The following is a 16,537-nucleotide window of genomic DNA, read 5'->3' on the forward strand; positions in this document are numbered from 1 at the left end:
TTTCTCATCCTACTTTTCCTTTTCACTATACTCTTCGTCCACGCGTTGTGACCGAGTCATGTGATGGACCTTCTACTTCTGGTGCACCGTCTCAGCCGACTTATTCTCTTCGTACTCGGCCTCGTCCTTCTCCTGATTACTATAATCCTGCTAGCTATAGTGTATCAGCTATCCTGGAGCCGACGACTTATCGTGAGGCTGTTGTTCATCCTGAATGGCGGCTTGCTATGGTTGAGGAGATTGCTGCGCTTGAGCGCACTGGTACATGGGAGCTCGTTCCTCTTCCTTCCCATGTTGGTCCTATCACCTGTAAGTGGGTCTATAAGGTTAAGACCCGCTCTGATGGTACTCTTGAGCGTTATATAGCTCTTCTTATTGCTCGCGGGCTTCAGCAGGAGCCTGGCCGTGACTATGATGAGACTTTTGCTCCTGTCGCTCACATGACCACTGTTACTCTTCTTGCCCTGGCCTCTGCTCGCCATTGGTCTTCGCCATTGGTATGTGTCTCAGCTTGATGTTAAGAATGCCTTTCTTAATGGTGAGTTGTGTGAGGACTGAGGAGGTTCATATGCAACCTCCACCTGGGTATTCCCTCATAGATGGCCTAGTCTGCCGTCTTTGTCGCTCTCTATAGCCTTAAGCAAGCCCCTCGTGCATGGTTTGAGCGCTTTGCTTCTGTGGTCAGTGCTGCAGGCTTCTCTCTCAGTGCACATGATCCAGCGCTGTTTGTTCACTCTTCTCCACGTGGCCGCACTCTTCTTCTGTATGTTGATGACATGATCATCACTGGTGACGACCTTGAGTATATTGCCTTTGTCAAGGCACGTCTCAGTGAGTAGTTCCTTATGTTGGATCTTGGTCCACTTCGTTATTTTCTTGTGATTGAGGTTTCTCCACCTCTGATGGTTTCTTTATCTCCCAAGAACGTTATATTCAGAACCTTCTTGATCGTGGCGCTCTTACTGATGACCGTACTGTTGAAACTCCTAAGGAGCTTAATATTTCTCTTTGTGCCTCTGATGGTGATCCTCTCTTTGATCCGACTCGTTAGCGACATCTTGTCGGTAGTCTCGTCTACCTGGTTGTTACTTGCCCAGATATTTCTTATCATGTCCATATTCTGAGTCAGTTTGTCTTTGCTCCCACTTCGATCCACTATGGTCACCTTCTTCGTGGTCTACGCTATTTACGTGGAACGATCTCTCTTTGTCTGTTCTTTCCTCGTTCCAGCTTGTTACAACTCCTGTCCTACTCCGATGCTACGTGGGCGAGTGATCCTTCAAATCGCCGATCCCTGACTGCCTATTGTGTTTTTCTTGGTGGTTCTCTCATTGCCTGAAAGACGAAGAAGCTGACCGCAGTTTCCTATTCGAGTGCAAAGGCTGAGTTGCGAGCTATGGCTCTTCTAACTGCTGAGGTGACTTGGCTACGGTGGTTACTTGCAGATTTTGGTGTCTATGTTACGACACCCACGACTCTCTTGTCTGACACTACAGGTGCTATCAGTATTGCACCTGACACTGTGAAGCATGAGGTTACCAAGCATAATGGTGTTGATGCTTCTTTTGTCCTTGCCAGTGTGCAAGATCAGATTATTGTGCTTCAGTATGTGCCTTCAGAGTTGCAGCTGGCGGACTTCTTTACGAAAGCCTAGACTGGTGTTGTGGATCCACCATGAGTTTGAGGGGGTGTTAGAGAGATATTTGTATAATGTATTTTCCCTAGTAGTTAGGGGGTTCCCTGCATATTTCACACCTGCATATTTCACATATTTCACACCTGTACATTTTTCGAGAAACGCAAAGGACTCTTTGCATTTCATTTCATTGGAAAGATAGAAGTTTTACAATCCTCCTAAGAGGCAGAATACATGAACAGGGACTTAATGTACATCCCAGGTCGTTGGTAGCAAGATGCGCAGACCTAGGGCGCCAGCTCTTGCCCATAGCCTAGCATCTTCCTTGATCAGGCCGATTCTAGCAATGACGGAAGGTTGTGCGCCCTCGAAAACGCAGTCGTTCCGCTGCTTCCACACCATCCAGGGAATGAGCAAGGCCATGGAAGACAGGCCCTTGCGCATGGGCTTGGGTACATGCTGTCTGGAGTCCTGCCACCAGTCGAGGAGAAGGGTGTCGCGGCTGGGTGCGGAACAGGGTAGCCGCAGCCAGGCGATGATCTCATGCCATACCTGTCTTGCGAAAGGGCACCCAATGATCAGATGGTGTATGGTCTCGGGTTCCTGACATGTACTATATATTGTGGCCTTTGCATCTGTGGAATACAAGTTGCATATTCCTAACACTAGCACACACAGTGATAAATATCTATCCCTAACCCTGACCTCTAAACCCTTTGTTAGACATTTAATTAATTGTTTTGTGGAAGGATAATTGGCTAAGCTTCAATGTTCCCTCATCAAATATCTCTTTGATGAAAAATCAATATGTCTACACGCACTTCATTTAGTCATGCTAAATTGGATTATTTGCAATGTTTATTGTGACTTGTTATCACATCAAAGCTTCAATGGTCCTCTCCTTAGTAGCTTTAACTCCGATAGGAGGCTTTTTATCCATATTATCTGATTCAAACAGACATTGCTCTATATTCTGCTTCTGTGGTACATCGGGAGACCACTGGTTGCTTCTTGCTTCTCCAAGATATTAGGTTTCCCCCAAGAAAGACATAAAAGCCAGATGTTGACCTTCTATCATCAAGGCAACTAGCCCCCTGTACATAGTGTTAATTTGCCTTGAACCATAAACCTCTTCCAGGACTCCATTTTAGATACCACAAAATCTGGCGTGTTGCCTCTGAATGCACACTTCTTGGGCCACGCATGCAGCGGATGACCACACTCAGTGTGCCGGATATGTCGTGTCTCGTGTGGCACAAATAGATGAGACGACCTATGAGCCGCTGGTAGCTCTCTCTATCAACTGAATCTCCTGAGTGCGCACACAATTAATTATTTTGCTCAATAGGAGTTGAAGCAGCTCCACACACAAGCATACCGGTCTCGTTGAGCCGATCCAATACATATTTTCATTGAGAGAGAACTATTCCCTTAGGAGGTCTTGTGATCTCACTACCCAAAAAATACTTGACTTGGCCCATATACTTAACGTCAAATTGTTTGCTCAATGTCTCAACCTCACCTTCCGCCGACGTATCTCGACATTATCACCTCCCGTGATAACAATATTGTCCACATAGAGAATGGTAATATGACACTATTGAATGCCTATAGAACACCGTATGATCCCCATTACACTGTTTGTAACCCATACTGCATTCGACTCTCTGAAATCTGAAATCTGTCGAACCATACCCCCTGTGATTGCTTGAGACCATACAAAGTCTTCTTCAATCTATATAAACCTCTTTCTGAAGATCTTGATGCAAAGAATGCACATCCAGCTGATGCAATGGCCAACAAGGTTAGCAGCACAAGAAATAAGTGTTCTTACTGTACTCATCTTAGCAACAGGTGCAAATGTCTCGTCATAGTCAATCCCATAGGTTTTGTCAAAAGAGATTATTTCAAAAGAGGTTTTTTCAGTTGCAACAGATTTGGCCGCATCATAAAAACATCCTAGTCTGTGCCCCATTCATGTTTACACGGCATATGATCATTCATTAAGATGGTTCTCTAGACATTGCAATTTTGCATTATATCGATGTTGAAACCTTAACTCCATTTCATATTTGTAAAGGAAAATAGAATAAATGAAATACTAACAAGCTGAGCTTATCGACTGATAGATCCCTGTTATAGTATTACTATCTACGAATTAGCTGATTCCTTTTTTGTTGCAGGCCCAGTTTTTATTAGATGGATCGTCTGGCCCTGGCATGTGGATTGTCCCTATAACATCAAGCTGTGGTGCATATGATTCACCGAAGAAGTTCTTATTAAAACTTAAACGTGATAAGCTGGTCATTGCTTCACAATGTGGTGACCGAAAGAAGGGTGGAAACTTTTGGACTAAGTTGAATATAAATGGAACAGGATTTTACAGAGTTAAATATGATGACGAACTTGCAGCTGCACTTCAAAATGCATTGGAGACCAAGAAGCTCTCACTAATGGATAAAATTGGTACACACAATTTGTGGCATGTTGAGTTTGCTTGCAATATTTTGGTGGCGGGTGTTATAACATTAGCATTGCAGGCATTGTTGATGACTCACATGCGCTTTCCATGGCCCGCCAGCAAACATTGGCTTCATTGTTACGTTTACTGTACTGTTATCGTGGGGAAGCTGATTTTAGTGTTCTTTCACACGTAAACTCAGTATGTAACTTTTGTAGATCCAGTTGATTCCATGATGTTCAATCTTTCTTGAAGATAAATCACCTATATCTTTTTCTTTGGCCTGGCAGGTAACTACAAGTATTGCTAAAATATCAGTTGACGCTACTCCTGGCTTGTCTGGTGACATCAAACAACTTTTGATCAAGATTCTTTTGTCACCTGCAGAGTATGCTCAGCCATGCCATATATAAACGAGTCTCTTAATGTTATAAGATAACATCTCTATTGTATTTTTTTTGGGAAAAAGGAAAAGAAAAATAAATAAAATAAATCTCTACTTGCTCCTGTTGCTTGAACACATCTTCTTTGTTGCAATACATGCACAATCATATGATTGTTTTTGTATTAGTACTCTATGTTTGCACAAATTTGTATTTTCTTTTTTCTGACATATGATAAGTGTCCTTGTACTCTAATCTTTCAGAAAGTTAGGCTGGGATCCCAAGAATGGTGAGAGCCACCTGGATGTAATGCTGAGACCACTTCTCTTGTTTGCACTTGTCCAACTTGGACATGGTAAGACCATTAACGAAGGAGTTAGGCGCTTTAATATATTCATACATGACCACAACACTTCTCTTCTTCCTCCGGATACTAGAAAGGTCCTACCTTTTGCTATTACTTTACATGGTGCTCCTATGATTACTGCTTCCATTTCTAACATCCGTTGTTCTGCAGGCTGCATACCTTGCTGTGATGCAGAATGTTAGTAGCTCAAACAGATCAGGCTATAATGCTCTTCGAAAAGTCTACAGGGAGTCAGCTGAGGGGGAAGAAAGGTTACATGTCTTAGGTGTGTTGGCCTTCAACCATGTTAAACTAGCAGATATTTTTGGTTGTTCTGAAAGCACTTTTTTTAATCGTTTGTAGGCATATTGTCTTCTTGCCGAGATAAGGGTATCGTCCTTGAGTCGCTGAACTTGATTTTCACGAATGAGGTAAGTGCAAGAATCATTACTTTCTTCCAGGATTATAGTGTAAGGTTTTTACAAGCTTGTTGTATTTCTGTGTCAACTACTTGCAAGTTGTACTCAGATCTTTATTTCTCTCTTGTTTGTCAGGTCCGCAATCAGGATGCATATATTGCCATTAGTGGTGTTCAAATAGAGGCACGTGAAATTGCATGGAACTGGTTGAAGGTACTGTTAGGAAATCTGCAACCTGTATTTTCATGAGGCCAAAGGCCAGTATATATACATGTACTTGTCTTATGCACTTAGAGCATCTCTAACCGAAAACGCGGAGTTCGGTCTCCCGGACTGTTCAGTTTAGATGGTTTTAGTCACCGCGTAGATTAGAAACCGAACTCGCGAACTGAAAAACAGAAAATCAAACGTCGCAGGAAAATGTGCTGCGATCATCTTGCGAAATGGAACAAATTCTTGCTCCGATCAAGCTACATTCGAAGATAATTTACAAAAAGTAGCCAAAATACTTGACTAACCCTACTTCGCTCGCTAATTTGACTAATTAAACAACTAGATTAGGCCCCGGATTGTCACCGGGGCAGTTCTTGCGGCGGCGGAGAGTTTTTCCGCGCCGGCGACTCCTATGCGACGACGAGCGCGGCCACCTCGAACGCCGCCGCCTCCGCTGAGCTCCCGCAGGTGGAGGCGGCCCGTCTGCGTCGTCGTCGTCGTTGCCGTCGTTGCGCGGCGGAAGCGCCGGCAGCGGCGGGCTGCACGAGCTGGGGAGGGGCGCCTCCGCTTCTCCTTCGCGCGCCTCCTCGCGCGCTGCCCGACGCGCGAACGCACGCGGCCACTTCCGTGCCGAGGGCTAGCGGTAGAGGGGAGTAGGGTTTGGAATCCGAACTCCCCTTCGCGGCCTGTTTTAATACAGGGCGGCCACCGAGTTTCTCGGGCCCCCGAACTCGTTTTTCGGGCAAGGCCGCGAGTTCGGGCTCCGTTCTAGGCCTCTTTCGGCCTGAACCCGTATTGTCGCCGGAGTTTTTCGGTTTCAACTCTTTGTTAGAGTTGCTCTTATGCATGCATGAAACCCCTTATACACACACCCATACTGATGGCACATGTAGGGCGCGTTTGGTAGCCTGCATGAGAATCATGGCTCACTGCGCCAGCGAGATGGGACTCCCGTCTCGTTCTGGACGAGCTCCGGTGCAAAAAGTGCGCTTCGTTTATAGCCTGCATTGCACTTTAGGCACTCAAATGCCATTTCGTTTGGTTGCTCTGTATTAGTCTGCAGATCTGAGCAGATACAACTTACAGATATTTGGTTGCTCCGTATTAGTGTGAGTAGTACTGTCTCGTACGTACTAATCCTTCACTTAGCAGCTAATAAATTTCCAGTGAGGGTGAGGACCGGCACCAGCCACGGGCGTGGCCAGGCGAGGCTGGCGCGGGGCGGGGCGCGCGCGTCCGGGGCGTCCACGGGCGCGGCCAGGCGAGGCCGGCGCGGGGCGTGCGCGGCCAGGCGAGGGGTGGGCGGCCACGGGCGTGGCCGGCGCGCGCGCGTCCGAGGGCGGGGGCGCGGCCTGGCGAGGAGCGGGGCGTCGGGCGCGGGCGGCCGGGGCTGCCACGGGCGCGTTTGAGGGCATGCCGGGGCGGGCGGCCGGGGAAGGCCGGGCGGGCGGCGCGGGCGGCCGGGCGGCCACGGCCGCGACCAGGCGCGCGCGTGCGAGGGCGGCCGGGAACGGCCAGCGCGGGGGCGCGCGTACGGGGCTGCCACGGGCGCAGCCCGACGAGGGCGGGGCGCGCGCGTCCGGGGACGGCCGGGGGCGGGCGGCCGGGGTGGCCACGGCTGCGGCCAGGCGAGGCCGGCGTGGGCGTGTCCGAGGGCGCTCGGGGGCGGGCGGGGACGGGCGGCGCGGGGGCGCGCGCGGACGGGGGCGGCCGTTTGCGGGCAGGCGCAGCCAGGGGCGGGTGGCAATGGCGGCGCGTTGAGGCTGCTGAACTCGGCGTGGCCGGGAAGCCTCGTGGCGGGCGAGGGCACCGGCGCGGCGAGGCCGGCAAGGGCAAGGGTGCCATGGCGGAGCTCCTCCGTGGCTGAGTCCGCGTTCATGGCGGAGCTGGCCGGGCCGTGGCGAAGCTCCTCCGTGGCGTGGCCGTCGCGGAGGCCGTGGCCATCGTCGAGGAGCTCTTCCCATGGAGCCATGGAGAGGATTAAGGAGAGAGATTAAAAAAGCTCCTGGAAACACACATTCTGTGGACGTTTTCCCTTTTGCATCGCGGGACCAAAGTTTGCATCAGTGAAGACATGGATTTGCATCGCCGGGAGAAACTGCCATTCCGGGCGTTCCACCCTTGCCATGCAAGAACGCGGGCCGAACCAGGCAACCGAACGGGCCAAAAATTTCTGGCCCGATGCGAGTCAAGGGACTCACATGCAACCAAACGCGCTCGTAATGTCTGAGAAAAGGAGTCGGTCTAGTTACAAAAACACCAAATGTAATGTCTGAGAAAAGGAGTCGGTCTAGTTACAAAAACACCAAAATCCTCAAGAAACCACTATAGCCAAATCACCTATGATATCAAAAGAGCCATAACTCACAACTTAGCGTCTACATTGGAACGCTGCAGTTTGTTGTCTTCTAGGCAATAGGCAATGAGAGAACCATAAAGAAAAACATGGTACGTAGAAAGGGACCAACGATCCAAAGGATCACTAGCCCAAGTCGTATTCGAATAAGCCAAAAGTTGTAACAAACTAGAGCATGGAAAGAGAAGGCATTGAGAGATTGTCCCGGGAAGATATCATAGAACACGAAGGAGGGTGAACCTGAGTTGAAACAGAAACAAACTTACTCAGAATGTAAAGTGGATAAGAAATATCCAGACAAGTGACAATTAGGTAGACAAAACACCCAACAAGATGAAGATAGTGAGCCGGGTTAGAAAGAGGCTCGCCACTAGAAGCTCACAAGTGGACATTGTGCTCAATCAGAGTATCAACAATACGCTCATCAGTACGAGCGGCACGGGCAAAAAGATCCTAGATGTACTTTTTTTGGGAGACCAAAAAGCCATCAGAGGTAGAAGAAACCTCAATCCCAGGAAAGTAACTAAGAGGACCAGGATCACACATGAGGAGCTAGTAACTCAGACCATCCTTTAAAAAAGGGAATGTACTGATGATCATGTCATCAACGGAAGTGTCAGTCCAAGGGGCGAAAGGCAAACAAAGACCGCAGGACCATGATCACTTGCCAAATAGTCGGTAGCAGTGACCACAATGGTGAAGCGCTCCAACCAAGCAAGAGGTGCTTGCTTAAGGCCATAAAGAAAGTGACAAAGACGACAAACCGTTTTTTTTCTGGAAATGGGGCATCCCAGTCTCTGCATCAATTGATGCATACGGCCGCTTTTATTAAAAATGAAACAGAAGGCAAAGCCCGTCTCCCTTATTACAAATCATGGTCACAAAGAGTCTCAACAAAAATAACCATCTAAAAAAGAAGAACATGCAGCGGCTTTGCCTCAGCATGTCAAGCGACGATCAGTACACCATCCGCACCGGTTGTAGAAATCCCGTGCTACAAAAATTGTTGTATCCCCGGTTCCATTGCTGCCGATAGTTATTGTATGGACGCTGCCTAAAATTTCCCCTGTTTGACGATCCGCAGCCATCTCCATAGCCATTGTTTCCTTCATAATACCCTTCATCAAAACCTCCAAAACCCAGCCCAGTAAAACCCTGACCCCGCACCTCTCCAGTGCGTCCACTTTGGTTGGAGCTACCTCCAGTCTCAAAGTGCGAAGACCGAGCTAGATCAGCAACCACTCCGTTGCCCAGCGATCCGCCGACACCACCAGCAACATCAGATCTTCCAGCGTCATCATGGCCCTCGACATGCCTTGGCGTGCTCCTGGGAGGGACGGCCTAACGTACTGGGAGAGAAGGAAAGGAGGTCCTCCACGCGGTGGAAGCGGATCACTTCCAGCCATGCCCGGCAGAACCCTAGCCGTCTTAGATCGAGAAGACGAAAGAACAAGATGAGAAGAACGAGGGATTAGCTCTGGCAATCCTCGATTAACATGTGCAGGTCTTAAAACCTTAGGCGTAATTAACGGAACCTGCTGAAAGAAAAAAGGGCCATGCATCCCCGAGAAGGCCTTTTTCTAACTGGCCCAAAATTTTGAAAACACTCAGATCCGGATCTGGTGCCACACGGCGGACGACGCAACGCTTTCTACGATGATCGCCGGCGCTCTTGGCCAGTGATGCGATTAGCTTCCTTGAGACAGAACATTCTTACTCCTGACCACATTAACCCATTCACGAGCGTTAAAATCATGGAGGTAGAAGACCGTCGACTCTACGATAGGGAGCTTCAACTCCTTCGGCGATGGCAAAGACGGCCGCGACACAAAAAGACTCCTTGTCGGAGCAGATGACCCCAAATCGAGGGACGGGAAAAGCTCCATCGCCACCTACGCTGGGGAGCCCGATTCTGCATACGCTTGACAATTGACATACCTCGAAGATGGGACATGCAGAACCTCCGGCGATCGCCGCCGGTAAGCCCCGGACGTCGACCGGGAGGGACTCTCTCCCAGCAGTCGTCATCTTCGTCAGCAAGACAGCAGAACTTACCTCCAAACAGCGGTGAAACTTCAACGCGCGGCGAGTCGCCCAGAGAGACGGCCAGCGGGTCGCCTCCCAACGGCTCCTCCCTCCGGAAAGAATACCCATGTGATGGGTGCATATGGACCTCACTCAACTCACTATTAACGTTTAGCGGACACTGCCGCATATAATCGCTAGGGGAGTCGGCGTAGAGTGTCCACCACTGTGTACGAAAGCCTCAAGATGAGTCAACTTAGAGCGGCCACCGTGAGGAAGCACCGAAGGAAGGCACATGTGTGAGACAAACACCGTAAAAAATCTTTGGACGTAGATAGAGAGACCATGCCCGACGACGATGCCATTTTAATTTTTTCTACGAAAAGCGAACTCGAAGAACCAGCGAACGCTAGTAGTACTCAAGGCAGGAAGCAAAACCGTGACAAGCAGGTAGCACAACAATGCAACAGCAACAGCAACCGCAGGCATGACAAGCAAGCAGCAAGGGGATCCAGAGCAAGCAACAGACATGACAAGTAGCATGCTCAACACCAGATGGGGACACAACAGCAGCACATGACTGAGCAGGAGCGGCTGCAGCACACAGCAAGCTAATCGCAGAGCGGCCTGTAGAACGAGCCGTGCATGTGAGAGTTGAGCGCCGTGAGGTCATGGTGGCAAGGAGCAGCGCCATGGGGTTAGGTCAGGGCTGAGAGGCGGATTTGCAGGGGAGGTGGCGCCGGCCTAACGTAAAACGGTCCCAGGTGGAATTAGACACACAATGGGACAACGCTGGAGACGACATGTGACCAGGGGCAGGCGCTGTCGAGGCCGGGCAGGACCCTGGCAAGCGTCTAGGGAGCAGGGGACCTAGCAGTGGGCCTCTTTGGTGGGCCTCACGGACCTCATTGAGTGGACGAGTGTTGGAGCAGCAGCTCACCTCATCTTTGGTCCCTGGCGGCTGGTGTGGTTTCTTCTCTCTTAGGGTTAGCTCTCCTCCAGCTCCCTACTTTTATAGGTCAGCACCCACATGGGCTTGGGCCTCTTGGGCCAGAAACATGTCCAGTGTTCAACACTTTCCCTCAAGATGGATTGTAGATATCTATCAATCTCATCTTGTCACATGCCAAGTTGCATTCCCTTGTTCCCAGGTCCTTTGTCAAGCAATCAGCAATCTGCTTCCCATAACCGACATGAGTAAGGCTGATAATCCCAGCATCAAGTTTCTCCTTAATGAAGAAGCGATCAATTTCCACATGTTTTGTCCTATCATGTTGAACTGGATTATTTGCAATACTTATGGCTGACTGATTGTCACACCAAGCTCTCAAGGGCCCCTTTCTTAGAAGCTTCAACTCGCCTAGGAGATGCTTCACCCAAAGCATCTCACATGCCCCTTTAGATAAAACTCTGTATTCAGCTTCTGCCGTTGATCTAGACACAACTGTATGTTTCTTGCTTTAGTCAATTCCATCGTAGTCAATTCCATAAGTTTGACTAAACCCTCTAGCGGCCCATCTGGCCTTATACCTTTCTACCTTCTCTACAGGATTCTGCTTCAAGTATAGATCCACTTACAACTCACTGCCTTTTTCCGTGCTGGCAATGTGGTTAGCACCCATGTCTTTTTTTCTTCGGTGCTTCCAATTCTTCTATCATCGCTTCGCGCCACTTCGGATCTTGCTTTGCTGAATCGTTTGGAGTTGTCACGGTTTGTAGAGGCCACAAATGCTCTATAGGAAGGAGAAAAAGCCTCGTAAGAAACAAATTTGCTAATGTCATGTTCATCAGAAACAGTTTGTAGAGCATGCATTTCGCAAAGAGCCTTCCTCACTTCACCCTTTCTGGCTGTTTCACGTGTCTCCTTTCGCAATGCAATTGGCAGATTCACTCTGTCAGATGAGCTGCTAGCACTGCCTTGTTGCTCCCCCCTGCACATGTGGCTGCTGTCCCACGTGTCAGATGCGCTCACATCACTACCTTCCTGCTCCCCCTGCACATGTGGCTGCCGTCGAGTGTACACTTGGGAGATTCTGCGGCCACCGATCCTGAACAGGAACAGAACCTGGGGAGAATCAAGCGAAATTGTACCCACTACTGATTGGACCTGAACCTGCACATCACCATCAGGTTTAGTACCCACAGAATCGCCCTTAGTGTGAGACACTACCTTCTCCCCCTCATGACCATCTTGCAGGGAGTGAAATTGGTCAAGTTCTGCAAACAACAAGCTCAGATCAGTTTGCTCACCATAGAATGGCTTGGATTCCCTAAAGGTGACATCCATACCATATCAGTTTCCTCACCATAGAATGGCTTGGATTCCCTAAAGGTGACATCCATACTTACAAACATGCGTTTCGCAGAGGGATACCAACATTTATACCCCTGCTGACTAGAGGAATAACCAACAAAAACACATTTTACTGCTCGTGGGTCTAACTTCCCAATCAATGGTCTATGATCCCGAACAAAGCATGTACTGCCAAATAATTTCGGAGGGACAACAAACTTATTTTTCCCAAACAACTCGCATGGGAATTTCATACCGAGTATCCTAGAGGGTGTCCTGTTAATAAAAAAATGGCTGTCATGACTGCTTCACTCCATAGGAACTTGGGCACATTTATTGTGTACATCAGCGAGCGAGCTACTTCCAAAACATGTTTGTTTTTCCGCTCTACCACACCGTTTTGGGGACGGGTATCAGGGCAAGTCGTTTGATGACGAATACCTTGTTCATTCCATTCATCTGAATGAATAAGCATAAAAGGAGATATGCTCCTAAGCCCCTTACTCACATATGAGGCTCTTGTATGTTTAGCATATTCACAAGTATCACATGTTAACTTGCCCTTGCTTATTCCACACATAATATCAGGAAATATTCTACTCATCTTATCGAAAGACACATGCCCCATCCTACAGTGATGGGTCATAGCCTGTTTTTCCTTGTCCTCCCTGGTTGCAGCATACACCAACTCGGCTGCACCCCTTTTCCACATACCGCAGCCCCTTACGCTCGGTGCCGGTCCCAACCATCTGCCTCGTCTCCCGCTCCTGAATCACGACACCAAACTTGTTAAGAGTCACACTACAGTCTATGTCATCAATGAGAGCACTCAGAGAGAGCAAATTAACAGGAAACGTTGGGACATGTAAAACAGATAACAAAGAGATGTTTGAAGTGCACTTTACTGTGCCCTCTCCAGCAAGCAACAGGTTGTTTTGTACCATCAACAGTTTGAATGGTGCCTTTGTGAGTAGGAGGATGCTTAATGTAAGACTCAAACACACCGAATTTACCCGCAACATGCTTAGATGCGCCAGAGTGTAGAATCCATTCTTTATCATTCTCATTAGATGTATCATTCTCATTAGAAGCAAGGGATGCCTTTTCAGCATTACCTTCACCCGTGGAGACCAAGTTAGCAAAGTTTCCATCCACTTCTGCATCCTTTGACGTCCCATTGTCCACTTCAGTCGCCATGTGTGCACTCTGACCACCGGAGTTTCCGGTGTGTCCTCCTCTACCTCTAGCAGTTTGACGTCATGAGTATCTACCTCTGCCTCCTGCCATCCTGATACTTCCCCCTCTGTTATATACCCTGCCTCTACCATGAGTGGGGCAGTTCCACTTCAGGTGACCAGTCTCCCCACAAATGATTCAGTCCCTAGTCTCTTTCCACTCTGCGCTCGGTCACGACAAACGTTGCAGCTGACACAACTTTCTCATCTGTTGGTTCCAGAGAGAGCCGCACCTCCTCTTGAGCCATTGCTGCAATGGCCTCGTCAAGAGTAGGCAAGGAGGTGTGATGCAGCAGAGATGCCTTTCTGCCATCAAAGCACTTATTTAGCCCTTCCAAAAACTTAAGCACACGCCTGCGTGCTATCCACTTGTGCCCTGACTCGATGGAGGCTGAATCATAGAGTTCGAGAGGGTCACAGTTATCATGATCAGCCCATAAGGCTTGCAGCTCTGCCACATATGCCATCACTGTCATGTCCCCCTAGCGGAGATGGCGAATCTTCCCATCAATCTGAGCAATGAGCATGACATTGCCTTTACCAGAGTACTGGGTGGACAAGGTCTTCCATCTTTCAGCACCTGTGGACAGCCCCTCCACGGAACGCCCAATGGAGGGCACCACCGAGTTCAATAGCCACCCAATAAACAGAGAGTTGACGGTTTTCCACTTCTTTCCCTCAACACTAGTCTTGTCTCCTGGTTCTTTGAGCACTAGTCTTGTCTCCTGGTCCTTTGACAGTCCCCAATAAGTACCCATCAAGATCTTTCTGATCCACAACCAACATTGCCCTCCGAGACCAACTCAAATAGTTGGTAACCCCTCTAGCTTGATGTTGGTGGGTGACAGGTCAATCTTCTGAACCACTTCTTGTCGAGGAACCATGGCCTCAGGGCCACCCCCTTTTGTGAGAAACAGCGTGAGTTGCTCGAGAGCCTCCGCAAGGCCTTTGGACTCACCCATCTGCACTCTCACCTTCACCCAACAAAAATAACAACCAGCTTCGGGGCACGCTTACCAGCAGCAACCACCTTTCGCCAGCAGTAGGCACACACAACTTGAGAAACCACCACCCCTGCTTCACTCCTTGACGAGCAGCTGCACGCAACAGCAAAAAACCACAGTCCAGCTTGTCCTTCTCCTTCCCCTTGCACGCAGCACCACCTCGTCTCCTCTCCACCGTGATGTTCCCTGCCGGAACCGGCTTCCCTTCAGGCCCCACTGTCGCCTTGCTCTGATACCATGTTGGAGCAGCAACTCACCTCATCTTTGGTCCCTGGCGGCTGGTGTGGTTTCTTCTCTCTTAGGGTTAGCTCTCCTCTAGCTCCCTCCTTTTATAGGTCAGCACCCACATGGGCTTATGCCTCTTGGGCCAGAAACATGTCTAGTGTTCAACAACGAGCTGGGTGGTGACAAGGGGCGGATGTGAGGTGGAGGCGGAGACCGGCCTTACGATAACGACGGCCTTTAATTTGGGAGATGGGAAAGATTCTGATCTGGAGAGAAAACGAGATCGATGGAGAAGCAACCTACAGCAGGAGCTTGTTCGACAGTGAAGAGACAGAGAGACCAATGAATCGATTGAGAAGTGGAGAGGGAGACGGATGAATCAATCGAGAGAGGACGAGTTGCACCGTCGAAAAAAAATTCCCATCGCGAATGTAACCCTAGGGCTCTGATACCATGTTAGCAAATATGCATCCGGTATTTCCATGAGGCCAAGGGCCAGCATATACACCTGTACAGGTGTGGTAACAGGGAAAATATACAAAAAGTATAAACTACGTATTTTTTTTACCTGTGACGGATAACCTGTTTATGTGCGCATGAAATCATAATTTCTGGGCCATGTTTGGAACACCGATTTTGTACATACTCTGGAGAAAATGGAAAATCTAATCACTGGATTTTTCTCTTTCTACAAAGTTCAATTGAGATTATGTCGAATCATTGGACGTGTTTTCCTACGAACTTCATTTGAGATTTCTGTATTACAAAGAGGACCTAGGTGCTTTTGTATTTGTCAGCAAGAACTATCAAGCTACATATTTTTAAGTAAAGAAGTGAACTGTATTTATGAATTTCTTTTGTGATCTCGATCCTTTATAAAAATTTCCTTTATCTTATTTAAGTAGAGTGAATTTGTGGCACCACCCCACCATTTATTTTTTGTGGTTGCTTCATCTGATACCTTGGGAAATGTGTGAGTATACTGAAATATTTGAAAACACAGTGCTAACACGTGTTCCATTTTATCTGTGTGCAGGAAAACTGGGAGCGTATCTCGAAAACATTTTCGGCGAGCTCACTAGTCGGAGTTTTTGTTAAAGCCATTGTCCCATTGGTACGTTTAACCTCAGTTCTATGGCCAACTCTGCCTATTTCTGCAATCCATACTACCCAATTTTGCAGGTATTATTTCCATAGCTAATGTGCACTTGCTTGTTTCTTGTCAGTTTTCCTCCAATGAAAAGGCAGAAGAGATTTCCAAGTTCTTTGCGACCCGGACAACACCTGGATTTGAGAGGACGCTGAAGGAGAGCCTTGAAATTGTGCGGATCAAAGCGAGATGGGTTGAGGGCATCAAGAGTGAGCCTGGGCTTGCACAAACGGTGCATGAGCTGCTGGGAAAGCCCTGATGTGCTTCTGCTAGAGTGTTATATTTCTTCATGGGAAAAACTTGGAAGCTGCTTGTTGTAGTTGTTACTGTTGAGATTGGCAATAAGAATGCATTCCTTATAGTTAGGGAAGTGGATGTACAACTCAGGTTCAAGTTCCCCGCAGATTTGGGTTCTTATTGTTTAAAAAAAAATCACTATAGGGGCATTCCCTACTGTATTCCTTTCAAAAAAAAAAAAGAGAAAGAATGCATTCCTTATCATCTTACGAAAATGTTGCTTGCCATATCCTTTAGTTATAGTAGTGGTGAGTCATCGGGAGCCAGGTTTTTTTCTAAACATTGTAGGGCAAACAGATTGTGTAGAGAATATAAAATTGTTGAGGACGAACTGGTTAGCATATCAGTTAGGGAAAAAATCAGGCACCAAAATTGCATGAATCCTAGTGTCATTGCGGCAGCCTCTCTGATTATCTTTTGGTTGATCAATGTATGATGTTATGCTATCATTCAGAGTCTTCAGGCACCAACCTAACATAATGCAATTAATGTCC

At 48.2% G+C, this 16,537-nt stretch overlaps 1 protein-coding gene across 1 annotated transcript; it reads left to right on the forward strand.

Moving 5' to 3' along the window:
* Positions 1 to 4,463: 4,463 nt before the first annotated feature.
* LOC124651841 (aminopeptidase M1-C-like) lies at positions 4,464 to 16,329 on the forward strand. The gene is made up of 7 exons (XM_047190871.1): positions 4,464 to 4,485; positions 4,744 to 4,835; positions 4,998 to 5,112; positions 5,190 to 5,257; positions 5,381 to 5,458; positions 15,633 to 15,710; positions 15,823 to 16,329. Exons 2-7 carry the CDS (start codon positions 4,833 to 4,835, stop codon positions 16,003 to 16,005), a joined length of 525 nt encoding a protein of 174 aa, XP_047046827.1. The 5' UTR covers positions 4,464 to 4,485; positions 4,744 to 4,832; the 3' UTR covers positions 16,006 to 16,329.
* Positions 16,330 to 16,537: the final 208 nt, after the last annotated feature.

Source organism: Lolium rigidum, chromosome 5 (genome assembly GCF_022539505.1).
Source record: "Lolium rigidum isolate FL_2022 chromosome 5, APGP_CSIRO_Lrig_0.1, whole genome shotgun sequence".
NCBI classification, from domain to species: Eukaryota; Viridiplantae; Streptophyta; class Magnoliopsida; order Poales; family Poaceae; genus Lolium; species Lolium rigidum.